This window comes from Contarinia nasturtii, unplaced genomic scaffold (assembly GCF_009176525.2).
Source record: "Contarinia nasturtii isolate CC-2019 unplaced genomic scaffold, AAFC_CNas_1.1 Cnas_scaffold_695, whole genome shotgun sequence".
In the NCBI taxonomy this organism is placed as follows: Eukaryota; Metazoa; Arthropoda; class Insecta; order Diptera; family Cecidomyiidae; genus Contarinia; species Contarinia nasturtii.
The window spans coordinates 8,200,159-8,221,266 of record NW_022198046.1 but is presented as its reverse complement, the minus strand read 5'-3'; the positions used below and the strand labels follow the sequence as shown (position 1 = coordinate 8,221,266).

The following is a 21,108-nucleotide window of genomic DNA, read 5'->3' as shown; positions in this document are numbered from 1 at the left end:
AAATTGCCAAAACTTCTTTTTACTTGATGATGGATCAACTCGGCCCATCGAAATAACACACAACACTTACACTTTATTTATTCGCTAATCGTTATCACCGAAATTTATCCGTTCGATTGCAAGGGCGAAAAATGCTCATCTCATGAACGATGGATGCTTGAAATTTGATCAACACATAATAAAAATTGGGCATAAAATGTCAAAAGAGAGATATAGCAAAGGATTGTGATAGAGAGTGGTGGATTTCCCATTATACAAAACTCACTTTAGATATGTACACAATAATATTATGGATTCAAAATACAAAAAAAATACCATAGAAATTCAACAGTTGCTCTTTAACACGGCGACACAAGCATTTAGTCAGCCGAGAAGAGTTATTTTATTGTTACTTCTTGTTGAATGATAATTATTGCTATTGCGCGTTTAAATAACAAACATAATAAAGGAAATATACTCTCCAAAACATTTCACAGGCAGAAGAAAGAGATTATGCTGGTAGCGTTTGTGTATGCTTTTAATGGGAATTCCGTGTTTTGTGTAGAACGATTCTGAAACAACATTCTTTCGTATGACATAATAATTTTGAGTTGACTTTTTCTATTCAACTAGTTGACTCTTTTCACACACACACACTTTCTGCATATACAATACGTTATAACAATTCTGTCTTTATTTAGTTTTTAATTCAGAGTTTATTGCGCATACACAGTTTTATGTACAATGGAATATAAGCAGCACCTGATCCAAGCATTTACAGTGTTGTGTTTGACAAGTGTCAACGGAAACATTAGGTTCATCATAGAAACTGAACTTGAAATTGGATGCGGGCAATGCATTAATTGCAAATATGAATTTTAACGGCACATGAACTCAATTAACATAATCAGCAGGGAGAAGTGAAACATTTCAAAATAACCGTTATCTATAATGGTCAAGATAAAACGTTTTGTGAACAAAGGCACACTAATGGCTAATTTTAAAATAGAAGAATCATTTACTTGAAAACGAATCATTTAACTAGGCGAAATTGATTAGATATGTCAAATCGTTTCACGTCTTCGGAATAAAAATCATTCTGATGTCGAATTGATTCCATTGATTCACAGATTCTTTCGTGTTTTTTTTTTTCATAATAAACAATGGATTCTTTTGTGAACGTTGTATTGTTCTCTGTATATTGTTTGGGCTCATAATTCAAAGTGAAGTGATGTATTGGAAGTCGAAGGTGGTGTGATATATACGCGCATAAGATAGATGAAAGGATTAAATCGCGTGAATAGAATCGCATTTGGTGTTAAGATACATTTTTTTAAGTTTTTCTGTTTTCACATTTTGAATGCTGACGACATATTCAAGTTGAAAATTTATCACACGACACTTTCGATGGTTCGAAATACTTATTCGCATTCAATTTCTTCTTTCATTCATCAGAAGTGTTTTTAAAATTGTGGAAATTGATAGGTGTCGATCATGCATATCTTCGAAATTGCCAAAATCAAATGCTGAAATTATTTGATGAATGTGAACTGAAATGAATTCTTATACGTACGTTTTCGATGGCGTTTCTTTCTTTATTGAACAAATTTTTTTCGACAGCAAAACAATTTGATTCTTGATTGTATGAATATTTTGTGGAAATAAATTGCGTCAGAAAAGTGTGCGAGATGGAGGTGGAGTAGTGGCAAAAAAGGTATGGGATTTGATTAATATTTTTCCATAAATCAACTTCATACGCGCACACAAACTCATTCATACGTTTATATATATAATAAAATTGAATCGAGCGCGGGCGCCCAATGAAAGAGCGTATATTCAAACGAAAAATGATGTCAATTTATTTGTTATGTTCGTTTCTCGCGCCAGTCACACATTTTGATATATTTTATACCTGTGTATAGTTTTATATAAATGTATTTGTGTTCGGTGCTCATTTGAATGTCATATGCTTTGCAGCGGTACTATTCAGGGCGAAAGTATATCGATGTTAATCTTCATCGTTGACAAACGCAGCAGAGTACGGTTTTTTTTTTCGACCGTCAATTCAAATAAACATGCAATTTATATAAATTTTCTATGTCATATATTTATTCATTTCAGAGCCGGAGACAGAGATAGACAGAAAGGAGTGAGAGAGGAAGAGAGAGAGAGAGAAGTAACCGTTCATTTCCCAGTTGAATGTGAAAATATAAATATGCGCGTCGTTGCCATTGTTTTAATCGGATTGTGACGAAGAATCATCAGTCGTTTCTAATTAAATTCGGACTCATATTTACGATTCTCTCCGCCGCTTACCATCACGCAAATGCATAGATTCAGAAAAACGGATTCTAAAAAGCAATGCTCCGTGGTTTATTTCATCCAATGGCTATCTCCATTTCTCTCTACCTAAACAAAATTCCAAACACATGTATTTGTGTACAGCCTAATTCATGCCCGGCACCCAACATAAATTGTACATTTGTCTAGATCGAGCAGAAACAAAACACCCAGACCAATAATAATTGGTTGAAATGAAACAACAACACACGAAAAAAAAAATTACATTGTATTAATAAATGACAACGATTATATTAATTGCAGTACATATTATAATCATTAAATGTATTAAACATGACATGTAGCCATTGTTTTTATGCAATTTTCCTCTTTTTGTATGTGTGTATAATAAATGTGCGCTTCGCACACAAGCGCAATGTAGTGAAACAATCAAAAATATGCTGTGACTTGAAAGAGAATGGAACACGGCATGGGATCCATCCACTCACAAAAGAAACATTCGAAAACATCACATTTGATTAAAAAAAGACACCCAACAAAACGATATAATTCATCTGACTTTGTACACGGTTCGCTTGTGTATGCGCGCGTTATACACAATAAGCTAATGTTCGTCGCTCTCTCTCTCTCTCTCTCTCTCTCGGATCTTAGGCTCTTTCACCGCCCAAAACGGAACCGCTCAAAACACAAGTGATATTTGGATACAACACCATTCTGGCAAGCAACAATGATGGATTGCAGATATCACATCAAGTGTTTCTGTCTTATTCGACCAACCGGCACACTCACTCTGCAATAGACGCAGGGATATTTTAAAGTGAAATACGGTAAAAATTTTACCATGTATTATGTGAAATTATTATTGGTGCGATTGTTTGTATACAATAAGTGGCTATACGTTTCCTCTTTCCCCCACATCATCATCATCATCATCATCATCAAGTGTCAAGTTGTATATATTTGCGTAAAATATTATTGCAACAACAATGGTAATAATCTGTTTATGTCATTTTCTTTTCACTTCGGCCCCGTTTGCCGTCTGTTTGCTCGCCAATTCGTCTTGTGATTCTTTTCGCTCAAACGCTTCAAATAGACGGTGCCTGTGCATCTGTACGTACGTTTCGATTTGCTGGCTCGTTCATTCATTCGTTCATTTTCTCGCACACTTTTTGAAAGAGCCATTTATAAATGCTTTGAATGTTTTATGCTCAGAATAAATTACATATTTATTCAAATTTTCTTCGTTTTCCGGCCCAACAATCGAAGCGACGAGCCACGATGATATACGACCACATCACACCACCAACGTCTCAAAAGGCAGTATTGCTTGAATTGGCACATAACGAAAAATGTATCTGCTTTTTGGTTAACTATACTAAGGTCTTTCAGCTCATGCATTGCACCTTTTATGCTATCACAGTCATATTTTTTCTGCCATTTTATTCTTGTCTCTGTTCAAAGTTTTGAGGGTGCCAATATAACCATCAGCATTATGAACGAAACAAAGATTTGAATCGTAAAACTTACTTCACAAACTCGAGCACATAACCAAAATGCTGAGTTTGGCCAATTTTTGCTTCGGCAGAGTTGTTGATTTAGTATTCAGATGTGAAGCATAAACTTTATCCAGCTTGAAGATTTCAAAACGTTTAGAAGGCAATTTAAATAATTTGGCCAATAAATTACATAAGCTACGCTGTACGTTTGGAAAATTGCAGGCGTTGTTTTGTTGAATTGTCAGTGAACAATGAAAATGTTGATCCAATTTTTAATCACCATTTTATTCAAATCAGAAATATAATTTTGATTCTCCGTTGCCGTAGTCGTAGGAAAAAGTTGATGATAAATAATTATTAGAAGAAAACAATGTAATTACTCAAGCATAGGCGTAGAATTAGACAATTCTGCGCAAATCGACTAATCATCTGAGCTTTGCGAAATGCACTATGTGAAACACACGGACAAAAAAATTGATAAATTCACTCGGTGTATGGGCATGTTGCAAAAGCAGAACTTTAATTTTGCGAAATTGCTTGTTTTCTTTTCAACTTTTATTTCGACAAATTTTCATTGAAATGCATAATAATAGCACACGACGTTTTGGTACAATTAACTTGTCCGACTGTCAATGTGCTTGTATGCTTGTGTGTGTACGAATTGTACTCCATTCAACGTGGAGTTCAATTGCGAATGCTCATGTTCATATTGTTATTATCACGTCGAATTAAAGTTTAATCGAGCGCACCGTATCCTCGTTCACACTGTTGACTTTAATAAAAGAGTATTCACAAGACATTTCCTGCAATTATATGAAATCCATTTTCGAATGAAATAATAAAGAAAAGGGAAAAAAAATAAGCGCGATGTTGCCAATTTATTTAGATGCAATCGATGGAATCTTCTTTTGATGCGCAAATTGGTGGAACGATATTGATAATTTACAAATAAATGTTCCCATAGATTCTAATGACGTGTTTGGACCGAACAAGAAATTGAAATTAGCCACATTGACACAAATCATGAGAAACGTGAAACCAACGAGAACGCCTTTCAAAAGTTGAAAAAAGAAATGTCAACATGTTCCATTTCATTAAATAAATTTTATATTTCCATCATAATATACCATAGATTCAAGCTCGAATGATTAATCGGCCATTATCAATATTCACCAAATCATATCAACCGAACGGTGAACGATGGTAATATAAACTTGAACACATTTTAATATCCCATAAACGTTAATGCTTTTTTCTTAAATTAATGATTTTAATGGATTTCGGGCATTGATTTATTTATCAGGCGCTAGAATCTGGACAATGTATGCAAATCAAATTATATTTTCGATTAAAAAATGGCATTTCTGTTCATTTTAATAGATGAAAAATGGTCCGCTTATCATTCACATTTGTTCATTCAGAATGATTGCTTTTTCCTATTTTCAGCGACAAATTAATACAAATCTTCCAACCAGCGTGAATGGTTTTTTTTTTTGTTTCGAAACATTTGAAATTTCAAATCAATTAAATTTTATTCGAAATATATCCATATTTAAAAATTTATTCGACGATTTTTCGTACGCATTTTTCATCATTTGAATATATGTGATCACGAAGTATGCATTAAAATTAAATTATTGCAATCGACATCGAATAATTTGTGACAAATGCGAACATTGATCTTTTGTCTGACTTTCAACACAGAGCGGAAGCCTTTACGTTTAAAATTTATGGCATTTAGTGCACCTGTTTTGACGCCAATTTTACATGTTTTCTAATACAAAACATGAAATGTTTTAAAAATGCAAAAATAAGCGTTTTTGAAAAAATCCAGTTTTTTTTCTTGAGAAATTTGAAACCGTTTACACAGATTTTATACGGATTTTATGAAAATCGTTACTAACAGGTAAGATTCGGTCTCATCTGGATTCATTTGAATTTTTTGGCAATCGAATCCCACACTTCGCTATATTTCATATCCAGACAGCAATTTGATATCTTTTGCTCATCATACAATTACATTGATTTTGAGCCGATATGAAACGCTGAAAATTACGAATCAAGTTACGCATTTATAGGCCTCATCGGTTATATCATTTAACCAATTTGTACTTTGGCTGTTTTATTGTAATGACAAATTGGCGTTGTATATCAACTCGTAACCGCTTTTATCTTGATTTCGTATATATTTCAATTATAGTCGTTATAGTAACAATCAACGGTCGTATAGAGGTGGTTTGACTAGCTTGAAATGTGGTAAGTTTATTAAAGATGAAAAATGTTAATATTTTCCATCCGTTTTTAATATGTTTATGATGTTTCTGATTTGAAAGGAAAACAAATGATTTAATCACATATCCATAATATATTTTGCTTACTTTTCAAAACGAATTAATTTCAATGAAAAAAACTGGAGTTAAAAGTACTCGTTCAAATCAAATGCGTAATTTATGTGTATAAGCCAACGACTTCAAAGCTAATTAAGTCATTTACATGCAGAAAAATGTTGAGCTTACGGTCCAAGTGACACTGAACTCGTGTGATAGTATCGTCGTAAATAATTGGTGATGCGTGTGAATGGGAAAATAATACACACCAAATACCAGTAGCTAAAATGTTGGCTGAATGTTAAGTTTTGAACAAAATTATTTAAATTGTTATGAAGTGGTGATGTTGAAATCAAACACTCAAAAACTATTTGAGCGATTAAAGTGACATAAAACCCGTCGTTTAAATGCAAAAAAAAAATCAAAACCATTGAAAGTATTTTCCTCGAAAGTAGAAAAGTGAAATTCTCTTTTCCATTAATTCGAATTTATCGCTCAAGTAATCTGTTATTTCAAAGAATTCAAGGAAAAGAAAACAAATCGAGATGTCATTGTCACTATGCCAATTGGTAAATTGTTTGCAAAATAAAACTATAAAAACCGCATGAAATTGTGCAATGTTAATTCAAAGCAGAAAGTTCCATAAACTCTTGGCGTCCAGTTTCAGTATTTATGAATTTTAAAATTAAATATGTATCTATTTGCGGTGCCTGCGGTGAATGCCAAATGATATGGATAAATAATTTAAACGAACGGTGAACGATCACACCGTGGTACGTCGTTTGCATTTCTGTAGATCATTTCATCTATATGAATGTAAAAAAAAAATATCTATATAAAATATGGAAACAGGCCGCGCAACGATTAAAACAGCCCAATCAAAAATTCAAGTAGACACGAAAAATTTGTTGTACGTGCCGAAATTATTAAGAATTTATGATTTGTTTGATTCTTTGTTTGGTCGGTTTTTCACATAAATTATTTCCGCGTGCTCCGGACAGCAAATGTTTTTTTGTGTGTAAAAGATGGTTGTATTTGATCTTGGGAAAAAAAAACAGTTGTAGTGGCACACATGTGCGAATCGAACGTGAGCACATTTTTGATGAATAAACATATTAATTGAATAATTGAGTTATATATTTTGTGTGAATATTTGGCAAATGGAGATTGCGTTGAAGCACAACATACGATTAGTACTGAGACATGAACATGACTTTATCGACTGAAAAGATCCCAGAAGAAATTAAACCGCATTTCACAATTGCGCATTTTGTTGATTGATAGTGTGGAAAGGTTCTGAAAGATCATGGGCGGCACATTTTCTCAAATCGAATCGCTAGTTAAACCAAATAATTACATAAATGATATGCTCAAACACATCTCCGATCAACAAATAATTGAAATTAAAACAAAGAATAATGAAGAGGAAGAGCAAGAAAAGAAGTATGTGAAAGGCCGGCGGAAACGTTTTGTAATTTGTGTTACGCTTTTCAATTTGAATAACGATCTCGCAAATGCAATGCAACTTTCTATGGGACGCCTGTGTGTAATAAGTGAATCATAATTTGTGTAGCCGATTAACACGATAATAAAATAATTATATTTTCTTGTTTTTTCTCGTGCTTAAGCCATCTTCGCGTCTCGTTTTTTGACTCACTATTCACTATACGCGTGCTGATGGATGGTGACGTGCCAACCGCTATGTAGGAAAAAAAATAAAGGTTGAATTATATAAACGGCTCTTTAAACGAACAGCACCAAATGGCAAAGCAAACCATTCCGAATCTTTCGCTTGTAAGAAAGACCCGATGCCACTACAACAAACACAGACACACACACACACACATGAACAACGGACTGACACTGGCTGGTTGCCGGCAAGGCGAATATTTGATATGCCTTCCTTTATTCAATGCACTTTTCGTGTTCTTGATTCTTTGCCATATAAATGCATTCTCTCACTGTATTCCACATTTCGATATGTTCGAGTTTGTTGCATTTGTTTGGGTTTATGTTTGTTATAAAATTAATTTACGGTGATGGTGCGTGCATTTAACTATCGTGTCTTTTTTTCTCTCATTTCGGGTAAACCTTATCTAACTAATAAAATCTATATTTCCTTTGCATTCATTCCGGTTTTTATTTCTCATCATCTTAGCCAGCGACAATTTTCAAATTACCAAAAAAAAAAAAATTATTATCGAAAAAAAAATGTTTGATGATTTTTCGTGTTTTGTCCAATTTATTTGCCGCGATCAAACCCAAAAATGCAATGTTCAAATTCCTCATTGAAACTCTTTTATTCTTGCGATCCAATCGCCGACTGATTTGATGAAAATTAAAACGGAGAAACAAAACGCCACAATTTTCCATCACAATCTCTTGCTTTTTGATCGCCTAATTGTTTGTCATTCGGTTCTTTAATTTTTGAGAAGTCGTTTTGTCGTTTCGTATTAAGGAATGCCGAAGTGGCTTGTTTTTTACGACTTTACTACGTTTTAATGGTACATTTAACAGTGCAATAAACGTACGCTTATGTCGCTCTAAATCACATTTGACGAATTTCAACAAATGATTTTCTATTTTTGTGTCCATGTGTGTGTGTGTGTGTGTGTGTGTCTTCTACTGAATGAAACGACAACACATTTTCTTTGACGATTAGTATATGTATCTTCCGCAGCGTTCATTCAGTAAGTGTTTTTAATTTCTTTCGATGGTTTTTAATTGCCACGACTAAATTACTCGATTTTGGTTTTCCTGCTCTCATCATCAAAAATCAAAAAAACTCTAAACTCGATTGCCACTGAATTGAATGAATGAATTTTGTGAAGAAGAGACTGAATTGAAGAAAGTCAAACTCATTTCAGTCAAGTTCTCTGGTTGTTCACACACATATAGTTTGAACGCGATGAAATAATCAAAAACTTCAAAAAGCAGCAGCTATGGATTTGGAAATACTCTTTTTCTAAATAAAAATGATACTCTTGGTTCTTGTTTCCAAATCAAAATCATATCTATCGCGCTCAGTGGCTTCGATGCAACATTGTAGAAAACATATATATATATATTCGTTTTCATATTTCGAAATTTATATAAACAAATTGTAAATCACTTAATGAGATAATTTGGTCAAATTTATCCGACTGTAAATAGAATTAGAAACCCGTGTCGACAGTCACTTCAAAGCCTCAAAGGAAACTAAAATACAGAAGATTTGGCTATAACCAAAATGTGCTATTAAATAACTATTTATTGTTTTTCAATTCAAATCTGGTGAAAATATTGAAATTTCAGTATGAAATCATCCAATATTTTCAATGGATTTTCAAACTGGATCATTTTTTCAAGAGAACAAGAGAGCTACACAGCATGAAAACCTGCAGTTGATATTTCGATTGAAATTCAATTGATTTGTTTATTATTGCTTCACTTCAAAAGATCCACAGTGTTCTGTTTTCATTCGACCATCGATTTATTTAAATAAAGATTGTGTTTTCCCTCGATGACCAACTTCCTAGTCCAAATCGTTGGAATGCATATGTTTCAATATGTTAAATACTCATTTTTTCGATATTAACTTTAACTATGAATTTCAATATGAAACTGGGTGAAATTTGTGATCACAATTGAATTTAAAACCAAAATGTTGACTAACATTTTCGTATTCACTCATCGCTATTCAATGCATTTTGCGTTTTATATATTTCTGTTTTATTAATCATTTCATTTGCCTTTCGATGTTTAGCCGGTTTTTTTCGTGAGTATTTCACATTGTTTTGTCCAAAACATTCAGCTCATGAATAATTTTGTAATAAATGCTCCAATTTATTCAAATATTTCCAACAGTTAAATAATCATACGAACGTAATTTTGGAAATGTACAAATGAAATTTATTTGCTTTGTCTATTCGAAATTATTTAAATTTCTCAAGCACTGGCCGACCACCAGACACAAAGACGAAAAAAAAAACTGTTCGGAGCAAATATTTTTATTACACTGAATTAAAGCGGCAATTTTATCGCAACGCCAAACTGGAAAATTAATTGTGTAAACATGGTGAGGTAAAGGGAGGCAAGTGAAAGACCTATTAATTTCACGGGCTGTCACCTCAAACTCAGTTGAATTGATAAAATGTCGCAGACTATGTTTTCGTCCAAGTCAAATATTCCATAATTCGTCTTGACATAATGAGAAATTATCACCTGATTATTATTATTCAAAAATTAAAATTCCGAAAATAAAGAGAGAAGAATAATCGCCGCCACACAACAGAAAAAAAATGATTATCGCAAGCGGAATTTATTATCCGTGCACAAAATATTGTTGAAGCATTTTGTGAATATTTGTATATGTTGTGAAAAAAGATAAAGTCTTTTTAAATATGTTTTATTTACTCGAACGCATGTCACACTATAAATTCCATTTTTTTAAACATAATTCTTGAAGTGGCTTGAATAAATTACATTAACTTCCAATTTTAACCAAATTCTTGAACTTCGTCAAGAAATGAGTGAAAAGTGTGAAAAGAAACTACATTTTGTAATTGATATGTTAATTTTATAAAGTCCAAGTCAATTTGGTCGCTGCATGTCATCCATCGACTTTGGCCATTCGAACACCTCAAGAAACGAGAGCAGATGTCCCACCATACGATATCGACTTTGCCAATGGGACACAGTGAATGTTAAATAAAGATACAACGTTAAAACTTGCACACTGACTGTAATTGAATGATTCAACATTGTTTTAATCATTTTTCGAGAGCCAATGTATTTAAGAAAAACTTGTATTAATTTGATTTTCGGTGGTAGTCGGTGACAGGACAGTAATGAAATAATCACCTGGAATTTGAGTGTTGCTTTAATTTCCAGAGGCATTCAATTTGACTAGCTATATTTTCGTCCATTGTTTTTTCTTTAAAAAGTCGTTATTTTTTATCCTGAATAGAAATGTTTGCTTGATTTTCGATCGAACAAGTCATTATCAGATATTTTATTGAAAAATTTACAGTCAGCCCATATAATTCATTTGCGGAGTAATTTTGACGGTGGCGGGACTGTGTGGAGTTTGGCGGAGATGACATACAAACTCTGTGTGTACGAGGGTAACAGCACTTCTATGTGTATCATTCTTACGCAGATTATTAGTAACTTAGCTGTGTGTACGGCTACTAAGATGTACGATTGGACAAAATAAATCTATGAACAGCAAAGAACGCTGTTGCACTCGTACACACAGCATTTGCATGCTATCTCCGCTGAACTCCGCACAGTCCCGTCATCGATAAAATTACTCCGCAAATGAGTTATATGGGAGCTGAAACAGCTCAGACAGGCGATGAAATGGAATGAAAATTTCTATTGTTCTCGCTCCGTTTCAGCGCCTGGCGTTATCTGCCTGAGCTTATTCGGCTGGTTGAAAATATCTCAATATAATGTCTAAGTGGGTCGAGTACCCGTGGACAAAGACTGTTCAATTTCGTTACACTTATGTCTTGTGTCTACATACAGATTTACATTTTGCAGTAACACATTACAATTGTAACGAAGCATTACTGTAATACTATTACAATTGTAATGCTAGATTTTAGCATTACCAGTAATAGCTATTGCTATTCTTATAACCTTACTGGCAATGCTTCGTTACAATAATAATGTGTTACTCAACGCTGCCGCTAATGTCAAAAATCTAACATTAATATTGAGACTTTTCAACACAACTTTAAGTTGAAAATATATTTACAATAGATGGCGTCTGTGTCCGCTCTAAGCTCATCATTGAAATTGCTCATCAACCCAATCAATTTCAATGATGAGCTTAGAGCAGACACAAACGCCATCTATTGTAAATATATTTTCAATTTAAAGCTGTGTTGAAAAGTCTCAATGCTATTACAATTGTAATGTCAGATTTGTAGCATTACAGTAATATCTAATACAATTGTAGTAGCTATTACAAACATTACAATTTTAATGCCGGTAAATCTGTATGTCTACATTTGGCGTGTGAAGGTGATAAAGCACATCACATCTGATTTTTATTTCGGTATTTTCAGCGAAGCCAATTTCATAGAAATGTTCATCTCTGCAGTTTCTAATGCATCCATTATTCCTTGTCGACCTTTTCCAAAATCAGGTGCGTCATTCGTGCGCAGATAGAAAACACCTTTCAAACCCCTACAATAAAAATGATAAGATTTAGTCAGAGAAAGAAGTCAATTTAAATGAAAAACTATTTATTTATTAATGTACGAACCTGTGGTTACCTGGATCACCGCCCATTTTCACGACCTTATTTACCGCCGAACAATTTCCATTTCGAAAATTTTCAAATGAGTCACATTGGAATGCAAAAAATTGTGGTGTAACAATGCTTTCAATATAAAACTCATATGATCTAGCATGAGCACATATTCCAAAAAAATCGAATCCACAACCTAATTTAACATTTTAAAAAATGGTAAAGAATCAACTTTGACACTGATGTATTGAAAGAGAAAACCTGGTTGAAATCGGCCTCCGTTTGGATAAAAATTTGCATTTCCGAGTAGCTCAATGTGTCCCAGCTTACCAGCGCATGTATAAATGGCTTCAACGTACGAAGCGTCTATGTCGGCCAATCGATTTTCGACCTCCTCAAATTTAAATGCGGGCGCAGCCGGATCTAATCCCACTATCTTTCCCACTTTTCTGGTTGTCTTCTTTCCAGCTACAAATAAATTCTTATTTTTTCAAGTGAAGTGACAAAAGAATACATTACTCATCACGTATTTTACTCCTAAAACTTACCAATACCAGAAATATGAGCGCCTGTAAATAAAGATTTTCTTAATGGAAAAATATGTAAATGATATTTAATTCGTACATATGAACTTGAATTACCTAAACTATGTCCCACAATAGTTAACGTAGAAACGTTCATCAAAAACTTGTTCCTCATAAAATCGATAAATCGAGCAACATAAGCGCCTACTTCATTGACACGACGGCGAGCACAGAAATAGTTGATATCGTTCGATCCTTTTTGCCAATTCACTGCTATCAAATTAACTTTCTTTTTGCCTCGTACAAAATATGCGTTTGCAAAATCTGATGTTAGCTGACCGTCTGAGAGCCAGCCGTGAATTAATATTCTCGTTGAAATTGTCTTAGCAAAATTTGATTTCTTCACTGTATTGACATCGTCCAATTTTAAAATGTGCGCCTCTGTTGGATTTTTCTGTGTGAATAATTCAAAAATCACATCTCTCTCTGCGATGAAGAATGAACATGTCGTATTTGATGAAGTTTCAGTATTGTCTCTAAAAGATTTAATCAGATCTTTTATTTTTGTAAGACTACTAGTGTCGAGCAATTGGACCGATGGTGGAGGCACAGGTACTTTCAATTCAGCCCAGATTTTCCCATCGATGACTGATGAATTGACTAATTTTGTGAAAAAAAAACGGAAATTGAGTTATATTTATTATAATTTAATTCAGATAAAAACTTACTGATGGCTACTATGCAAAAAATGATTCCAATTGACATTTCAATTGTTCAATAGCACACGAATCAAGAGGTCGTATACGTTACTATCGAATCATCCGAATGACAGGTGTTTTCATAATAAAAGTAAATGTGAATAATCCAGACGTTCAGTATTTTGCAAATAAGAAGAATACATTATAATAATTATAATTTGCTATTGAATTACATTCATCACATACGTCATACATAATGAATTATGTTTTGTCGTCTTAAATAAATTATTTTCAACATCTCAGTGACTACGCTCATTTTTTTAATGATTGAAAATTCGTTTATCTGTGATAAAACCAATCTCTGCAAATTGATCATTCAATGAAAATATGAATAAGAAAAGATCGGAGAATATATCAAATACAATAATCGAATACTTTTGTTAAATAGTCTATTTCGAACCTGTTGCTCGGTTCACCGCCCATTTGCACAAACTTATTTATTACAGAACAATTTCCATTTCGCAAGTTTGCAATTGAGTCGCATTGAACTGCAAAGAATTGTGGAATAACAATACTTTCGATATAGAACGCAGATGAGAGCACATTCCAAACATGTTCCATCCACAGCCTGGTTTATGATGAAAAATAACTTTACTAATTATGGAAATTCAGAAGCTGAATAAAGAATATGGGGAAATCTGGTTGAAATCGGCCGCCGTTGGGATACAAATCGTAATGAGCTGAAACTTTGCACAGGTTATTTTTTTCACACAAAAATAACATTCCAAAAGTTTGAAGAAATTTCAATGCGTATTATATTTCAATGAATAGTACCTTCCGAACAAAATTTTGGATTTTTCGCTCAAAATCGAAAATTTTGTATGGAAGTTACCAATAAATTATATCGAAATATCTTCAAACTTTCAGAATGTTAGGTTTTTTGTGGAAAAAAATACCCTGTGCGAAGTTTCACGTCATACAGACATTGATTCCTCACATAAATTCACATTTTTAGTAATTTTCGTATAAAAAGTGTATCATAAATTATTTGTATCGCAAAACTGATTTCAGATTCAGTTTTCTCGTGAATTCAAATTTACAGTAAAATATATGAAATAAATGCATCACAGAATCACAGTGCGTAAAAGTTTATCTTACGGATCTAAGACATTTTATTGTATTATGGTTGCTATTGAGAGGACACTGATAATTGAAAATACAATGATCGAATAAGTCAACACAAAAAGCTGGACTGATCAGCCAGCTGTCTGATCTGCTAACATTTTAAGAATAATCACTGCATACTTCTGAGTAGCTAGCAATCTAAGATTTAATTGGGTATCTTCCGTAAAGCCGATTGCCACGAAATCTTTGCTTTTACTGTCTCCAATGCCTTATACAATCCTTGGCGACCTTTTGCGAAAAACGATTGATCATTTGTGTCCAAATAAAATATTCCTTTTAAATTCCTGTAAACATTAAAAACATATAAAGAGTTGTGATTGAAAATTTTCTGGACGAAAATATGTTTGTTACACTTTTTGGACGACCTTACCTGTTACCCGGTTCGCCACCCATTTTCACGATCTTATTTACCACTGAACAAGTACCTTTTCGCAAATTTTCAAGTGAATCACATTCAAAGGCATAAAATTCTGGTCTATTAATACTTTCGACATAAAACTCCCATGCCCGAGAATGAGCAAAAATTCCAAGCACGTCCATTATACAACCTGACTTTCAATTAAATATAATGTTAAACATATAACGTTGCAAGTTTCACAAATCAAATGCTGAACCTGGTTGAACAACGCCTCCGTTTGGATAAAAATTTGCATTTGCGAGTGGCTCAATGTGACCCAATTTCCCACTACAGGTATAAATGGCTTCAACATACGATGCGTCTGTGTCGGCAAGTCGATTTTCGGCCTCTTCATACTTGAAAGTTGGTAAAGCTGGGTCCAATCCCACTATTTTACCAACTTTTCGGTTTGCTTTTTTTGCAGCTGCAAAATAGAATATTAGTAACAAAAGTGTTAAACAAATTGTCTTATTTCATTAATTAGGCGCTTACATAGTCCTGAAATGTGAGCACCCAAAGAGTGTCCAATGATGGTTAAAGCACCAACATTTACCCAGAGTTGGTTTGCCAAAAAATCAATAAATCGGGCAACATATGCGCCCACTTCGTTAACACGTTGACGCGAACAGAAGTAATTGAAATCATTCGAACCCTTTCGCCAATTTACCGCTATAAAATTGACTTTATGTGCACCTTTTATGAAATATGCGGCGGTAAATTTTTTTGTCAACTGACCACGACATTGCCAACCGTGGATTAACATTCTTGTTGGAAATTTTCGAATGAAATTTGAAGCTTTTGCGGTACTAACATCGTTTAATTTTAAAATTTGCGGTTCTGTTGGATTTTTAGGTGTAAATAGCTCGAAAATTACATCTCTTTCTGCCAAAAATGATGTACACGTCTTATTTTCCGTACTCTCATCATTTTTTGCTTGAGTCTTGAATACATCTTTTGCATAGGTAAGCATATTGGGGTCAATTAATTGCTTTGATGGCGGTGGAATAGACACGTGCAATTCAGCACAGCTCTCAGCATAGGTGATCGAAAAATTGACTAAATTTTAATATTAATTAAACTTTAATTTTCGTTTCTACTAGCGTTTCTCCTTACCGAAAGTCACCAAACAAAAAATAAGTTCAACTAGCATGTCGACTATTCCCGTAGGTAATTTTCTAGTTTCTATTGAATTGATAGAATGATAGACTGTCTCAAGGTTTTATCTTATATATGATTCGTAATATACAATTGAATTCCATTCTTGCTGAACGTTTCATTATCATATCGCGGAATTTGGGACAACTCATGTATGAACAATTTTCGAATTTCATAAAACAAATTTGGAATACATTTTATTTATTAAAATGCTAAAGTAATTTAACACACATGAGTTGATATTATTTTATTTCAGAAAGTGTCTGTTTTTATTTTGTATATTTTAATGGGTCGGGGAAAAATAGCTAATCAATTATGTGTCCTTGCGGTTTCTAATTCAGAAAATCATTCCTTTGTATCAGATAAATACCAATTTCATTACGTAAAAACATTTCTTCATTAAATAAAAATCAAAAATTATCAATTCATTTTCTTTATTTTTTTTGTTCGCAGTTTTTGTATGCATTTGATGGAAACACACAAAATAATTTCAATTTATTTTCCTCCGACGAGTTTTCAAGTGGGGATAAATGATGAAACCTGTATCGTATCCACTACCCACCTGTGAAAATAGTTGATCTGCATGCAAAAACGCTGTCGAAAGTGCATCACTTGAATGATTTGAGTTTGTTGTATTAACATTGTGAATTACAAATCAGTACTGCGCTTGACTAATCGTTTCGCTGATATTTATAGTGATTTGACGCGTTAAAATTATAAATGATAAGATATATTTTGATTGATTTGATTATTATTTTTGAAGGTTTGTACAATATCTGTGTTATTTTTGATGGCTTTGGACGATTAGCAGGAGTCGCAAATAAGCCTTATCAATTTCAATAATCACTGACTGATTATTAGTCAGTTTGAAAACTCGAATCATTCTTAAACAAAAAGAAACACTCCAATTTATTGCCGTAGTTTTATATTTTTTGATCGCAGATAACTTCCTTTGATGATTTCCTGGTAAACCTGATGGCCAAGAGACATTTGAGTCATTAACACAATGAAAACATTTTTGTGAATTAATAAAACAATTTCAATGATCTTTTTAAAACTTTAGTAATCATTTCAAAATTCATTTGGAAATCTTTAAATCTTTTGCAAAATTTATACTATAAACTGTAGTATATTGACAGTTTTTAAGGTATTTCTGGCGCTTCTTTTATGTCAGAATTGTTATTATTTTACAAAAAATGATCGAAGTGCAAATCTACATTCAAAATTCACTTTAAATATTTTTCTAGCTGAAAAAAAAATTACTTTGATATCTTCAGCGATACCGATTCCATGGAAATATTCAACTTTGCTGTTTTTAATTGTTCAAACATTCCTTCACGGCCTTTTCCAAACAGTGGTTCACCATTGGTTTGCAGATAAAATATTCCATTTACACCGCTGCAAAATGTTTGTACCAAAATAAAAATCCATAAAAATCGGATTATTTGAATATTATTTATCAATTAGTTCTGTAAATACCCAAAGTGTCCTGGTTCACCGCCCATTTGCACAATATTATTTATCACCGAACAATTTCCCTTTCGAAATGTTGCCATTGAATCGCATTCAAATGCAAAAAATTGAGGCGAAACCACACTTTCGAAAAAGAAGTGCCATGATCTAGAATGAGCACAGGTGCCAAGCATATCCCATCCACAACCTGTTTTTTTATTTAAAAGATGTTAAAGATTTAATTTTGTCATTGAAAGTAGATGGGAAAACCTGGTTGAAATCTTCCACCGTTTGGATAAAAATTTGCATGCCCAAGGGGCTCAGTGTGTCCCAGTTTGCCGGAACAAGTATAAATAACCTCAACGTATGACGCATCTGTTTTGGCCAGTCGATTTTCAACGTCTCTAAATTTAAAAGATGGCAATGCAGGGTCCAGCGCGACTATTTTGCCTACCTTATTTCCAGTAACCTTTTTTCCAGCTTCAAAATTGGAATTCAAAGTTTAATATGACCTATGATTCTGAAATTTGGATATTTACCTATACCCGCCACATGAGCACCAAGCGATTGTCCAATAATGGTCAAAGTAGAAACATCCATCGCTAATTGTTTTGACATAAAATCAATAAATCGAGCAACATATTCGCCCACTCCGTTAACACGCCGACGAGCACAAAAATAGTTAATATCGTATGATTCTTTTTGCCACTTTACCACTATTAGATTGACCTTATATTGACCATCCACAAGATAAGAGTCCGTAAATTTTTGAAATATTTTACCATCGGAGAGCCAGCCATTGATCAACATTCTTGTTGGGATTTTCGAATCAAAATTTGAATTTTTTGCCATTATTACATCATCCAATTTTAAAGCTTGAACTACTTTGGGATTTTTCGGTGTGTATAATTCAAAAGTTACGTCTTGTTCCACCGAAAATGGAAATCTATATGGAAAGGTGAATGGGGAATTTTCGTTGTCGACTGTGGCGCTGATTAGGCTATTCACAACCAAAAGAGCTTTTTCGTCGATCAATTGGGAGGATGGAGGTGGTACAGGCACCTTCAGTTCAGCCCAGCTCGAAGCATAGGTGGTGGAAAAACATACTAAAGTCAAAGAAAAGTGAAATTAAATATTATGAAACAAATAAATGTAGACCTAAGAGAATTTGAAAAATTCTCATTTTCAGTTTCACTTACCGATAGTTATTAAACAAAAAACGATTTCGAATGACATTGTGATTGTTTCGTTCTTAGTTTGTTTTTCATAAAAATTTGTTATTTCGCAGTTAAAAAAAAACCTGAGTTAATTGCGATTAAATGTTACAGCTGACAAATACGTTAATATTACCTATCTGAAATTGGGACAATTATTAACTGAAACATTTTTTTCGTCATTAATAATAATAATTTGAAATTTACTAATAAAGTCAAATACATCTGTAGCAATAAGTGTGAGAGATACACGAGACGCGACAATTTGAAAAACATTCATAATAAGCCAATGAATTTGCCTCGAACGTTCCTTCGAGAAAAATTAAATTTTCGGAATGTTCATTCGTTTTATGTTATTCGTACATTTTTTTAAAGATGAGAATAAAATATTATCAATACAATTTCAATTCACTTTATTTATTTATTTTGTTCGCAGTTAGTTTTTACAATACGATTCCCTGGTAAAGATAAAAAAACAAACATCGGCACTTGAATTTGTATCAATTATTCTTCATATATTGATTTCTTGCTTGGGTTGATGACTAACAAATTACCTATATTCAGCTCTAAGTGTCTTGAATCATTTTCACGATTTTTTCATTATAGTTTTTTTTAACAGGCAGTAAAATAAATTAACTAAATAAATAAAAAAAATAATTTATTTATTAATTAAATAAATTAACAAAAATTCAAGATTCATATTAATAGAATTAATAGAATTGATACTAATCTATTGATAGAACAGATGTTTTGCTTTTTAAACTTTAAATTTGATACTGAAAACTAAGAGTTGAATTTAAAACGTTGGTTTCCAAAGTCCGAGACAACGTCGTATTTGCTATGTATGATCAATCAATAGTGATTACAACTTTTTAGAGACACCCTAATGTATACCGAACTTAATTTATACTATATTCCGTTGTTTCAAAGTGCAGTATTAAGGTGCCTTCCTACCGGCAAAAACAACCTGACGGTCGTTGTTGTCTCTTTTATTTACCATGCAGCAAAAAAAGTTCTTAATAAAATATTATCTCCATAACACAAAAATCAAAGCGAATGCATCGAGTAAAAACTAAAATATTCATTGATCCAGTCTTGATTGGGAATGCGAATGTAGTCAACGGGCCATTGCATTCATATATAACAAACGAATGGAAAAGATGTTGAGAATAAAATAAAGACAAAAAGTACGTGCGCGCGCACATACACACTCAACCAGCCCATGAACTAAACGAAACGAAATAAAATTTATAATGACTGCATTAAATTAAGATTCGTTGTTCTTTTATAAATTATTAACTTTTGTGCAAGCGCGTCCACATACTTCATTACATTTGTCTCTTTTGCTCTGCCTGCATTTGGTCACCGGGTTCCAAACTCTCGATGTAAAGTGTTGGTGCTGATGAATGGTGCAATGCTGTTTTGATGGTGTGCTTTTCTCTCATGCCAATGGATTTCCTTTTCATCTTTTGTATGGTGCGATTGTCTCAGTCTGTCTATCAGAATTGAAAACGTAACGTTCATGTTCGTGTTGCGCATGGTAGTGTAAATATTTATAATATTCAAAATGCAAAACGAAAGATAAAGAGCGCAAAATGCAGCGAAAGAACATTTTCATCGTCGTCATCATCATCACTGCAATGAGTGCGCGGAATCGGTTTTGAATAAAGCCGTTTCATATCACACGATACGACTGAAACGAACATATTTACTTGCATCGCATTCATTAAAACGAAACGGAATTGAATGGAATTGGTGGACGCAAAGAGAGTCGAAAATCGTTCACATTCATGTATCGATTCGCCTTTTGTTTGCATGCCTTTTTGCGCCCGATAAAAAGACCAAAGGAATTACGAGACACAAAAGTGGCGAAGGAAAAAAAATACGAAGAAAAATTATGATTATATGAATATATCGTAATTATATTTTTATTTCATTCGCTGGTTTTTTTTTTTAAATCCGTTGGTTTATTGTGATTATTGGATTATTGGAAGTGAATGCGCGTTGCACTATCCACGAGTACATGTATTGATCGGTCGAATTACGTAGATCAAGGGAAAAAACACCGAGAATGCAGATCAAACACGCGAAATCATCGCCACGAAGCGGAATGGAAAATGTGATTCTTCAAGCGCAAAA

At 33.2% G+C, this 21,108-nt stretch overlaps 2 protein-coding genes across 2 annotated transcripts; both read right to left on the bottom strand.

The window, feature by feature from the left end:
- Positions 1 to 12,000: 12,000 nt before the first annotated feature.
- On the bottom strand, positions 12,001 to 19,208 carry LOC116340608. The gene is made up of 17 exons (XM_031767193.1): positions 19,177 to 19,208; positions 18,955 to 19,109; positions 18,295 to 18,861; positions 18,026 to 18,235; positions 17,783 to 17,963; positions 17,567 to 17,701; positions 16,844 to 16,914; positions 15,641 to 16,204; positions 15,366 to 15,572; positions 15,122 to 15,299; positions 14,948 to 15,035; positions 14,725 to 14,728; positions 12,986 to 13,528; positions 12,893 to 12,913; positions 12,606 to 12,812; positions 12,360 to 12,540; positions 12,001 to 12,280 (listed from the first exon to the last, which is right to left on the bottom strand). Exons 2-17 carry the CDS (start codon positions 18,989 to 18,991, stop codon positions 12,142 to 12,144), a joined length of 3,333 nt encoding a protein of 1,110 aa, XP_031623053.1. The 5' UTR covers positions 18,992 to 19,109; positions 19,177 to 19,208; the 3' UTR covers positions 12,001 to 12,141.
- Positions 14,699 to 16,350, bottom strand: LOC116341293 (pancreatic triacylglycerol lipase-like). The gene is made up of 5 exons (XM_031768258.1): positions 16,262 to 16,350; positions 15,641 to 16,204; positions 15,366 to 15,572; positions 15,122 to 15,299; positions 14,699 to 15,035 (listed from the first exon to the last, which is right to left on the bottom strand). The coding sequence occupies exons 1-5, from the start codon at positions 16,296 to 16,298 to the stop codon at positions 14,897 to 14,899; spliced, it is 1,125 nt and encodes a 374-aa protein (XP_031624118.1). The 5' UTR covers positions 16,299 to 16,350; the 3' UTR covers positions 14,699 to 14,896.
- Positions 19,209 to 21,108: the final 1,900 nt, after the last annotated feature.

Excerpts from the sequence above, each read along its gene's own strand:
- LOC116341293 (XM_031768258.1), bottom strand. The coding sequence starts at position 16,298 with ATGCTAGTTGAACTTATTTTTTGTTTGGTGACTTTCG. Across the intron at positions 16,205-16,261 it reads TTTTTGTTTGGTGACTTTCG|TCAATTTTTCGATCACCTAT; the intron begins GTAAGGAGAAAC and ends ATTAAAATTTAG. Across the intron at positions 15,300-15,365 it reads CGGAGGCGTTGTTCAACCAG|GTTGTATAATGGACGTGCTT; the intron begins GTTCAGCATTTG and ends ATTGAAAGTCAG.
- LOC116340608 (XM_031767193.1), bottom strand. The coding sequence starts at position 18,991 with ATGTCATTCGAAATCGTTTTTTGTTTAATAACTATCG. Across the intron at positions 15,036-15,121 it reads GGTGGCGAACCGGGTAACAG|GAATTTAAAAGGAATATTTT; the intron begins GTAAGGTCGTCC and ends TAATGTTTACAG. Across the intron at positions 12,813-12,892 it reads CGCTCATATTTCTGGTATTG|CTGGAAAGAAGACAACCAGA; the intron begins GTAAGTTTTAGG and ends ATTTATTTGTAG.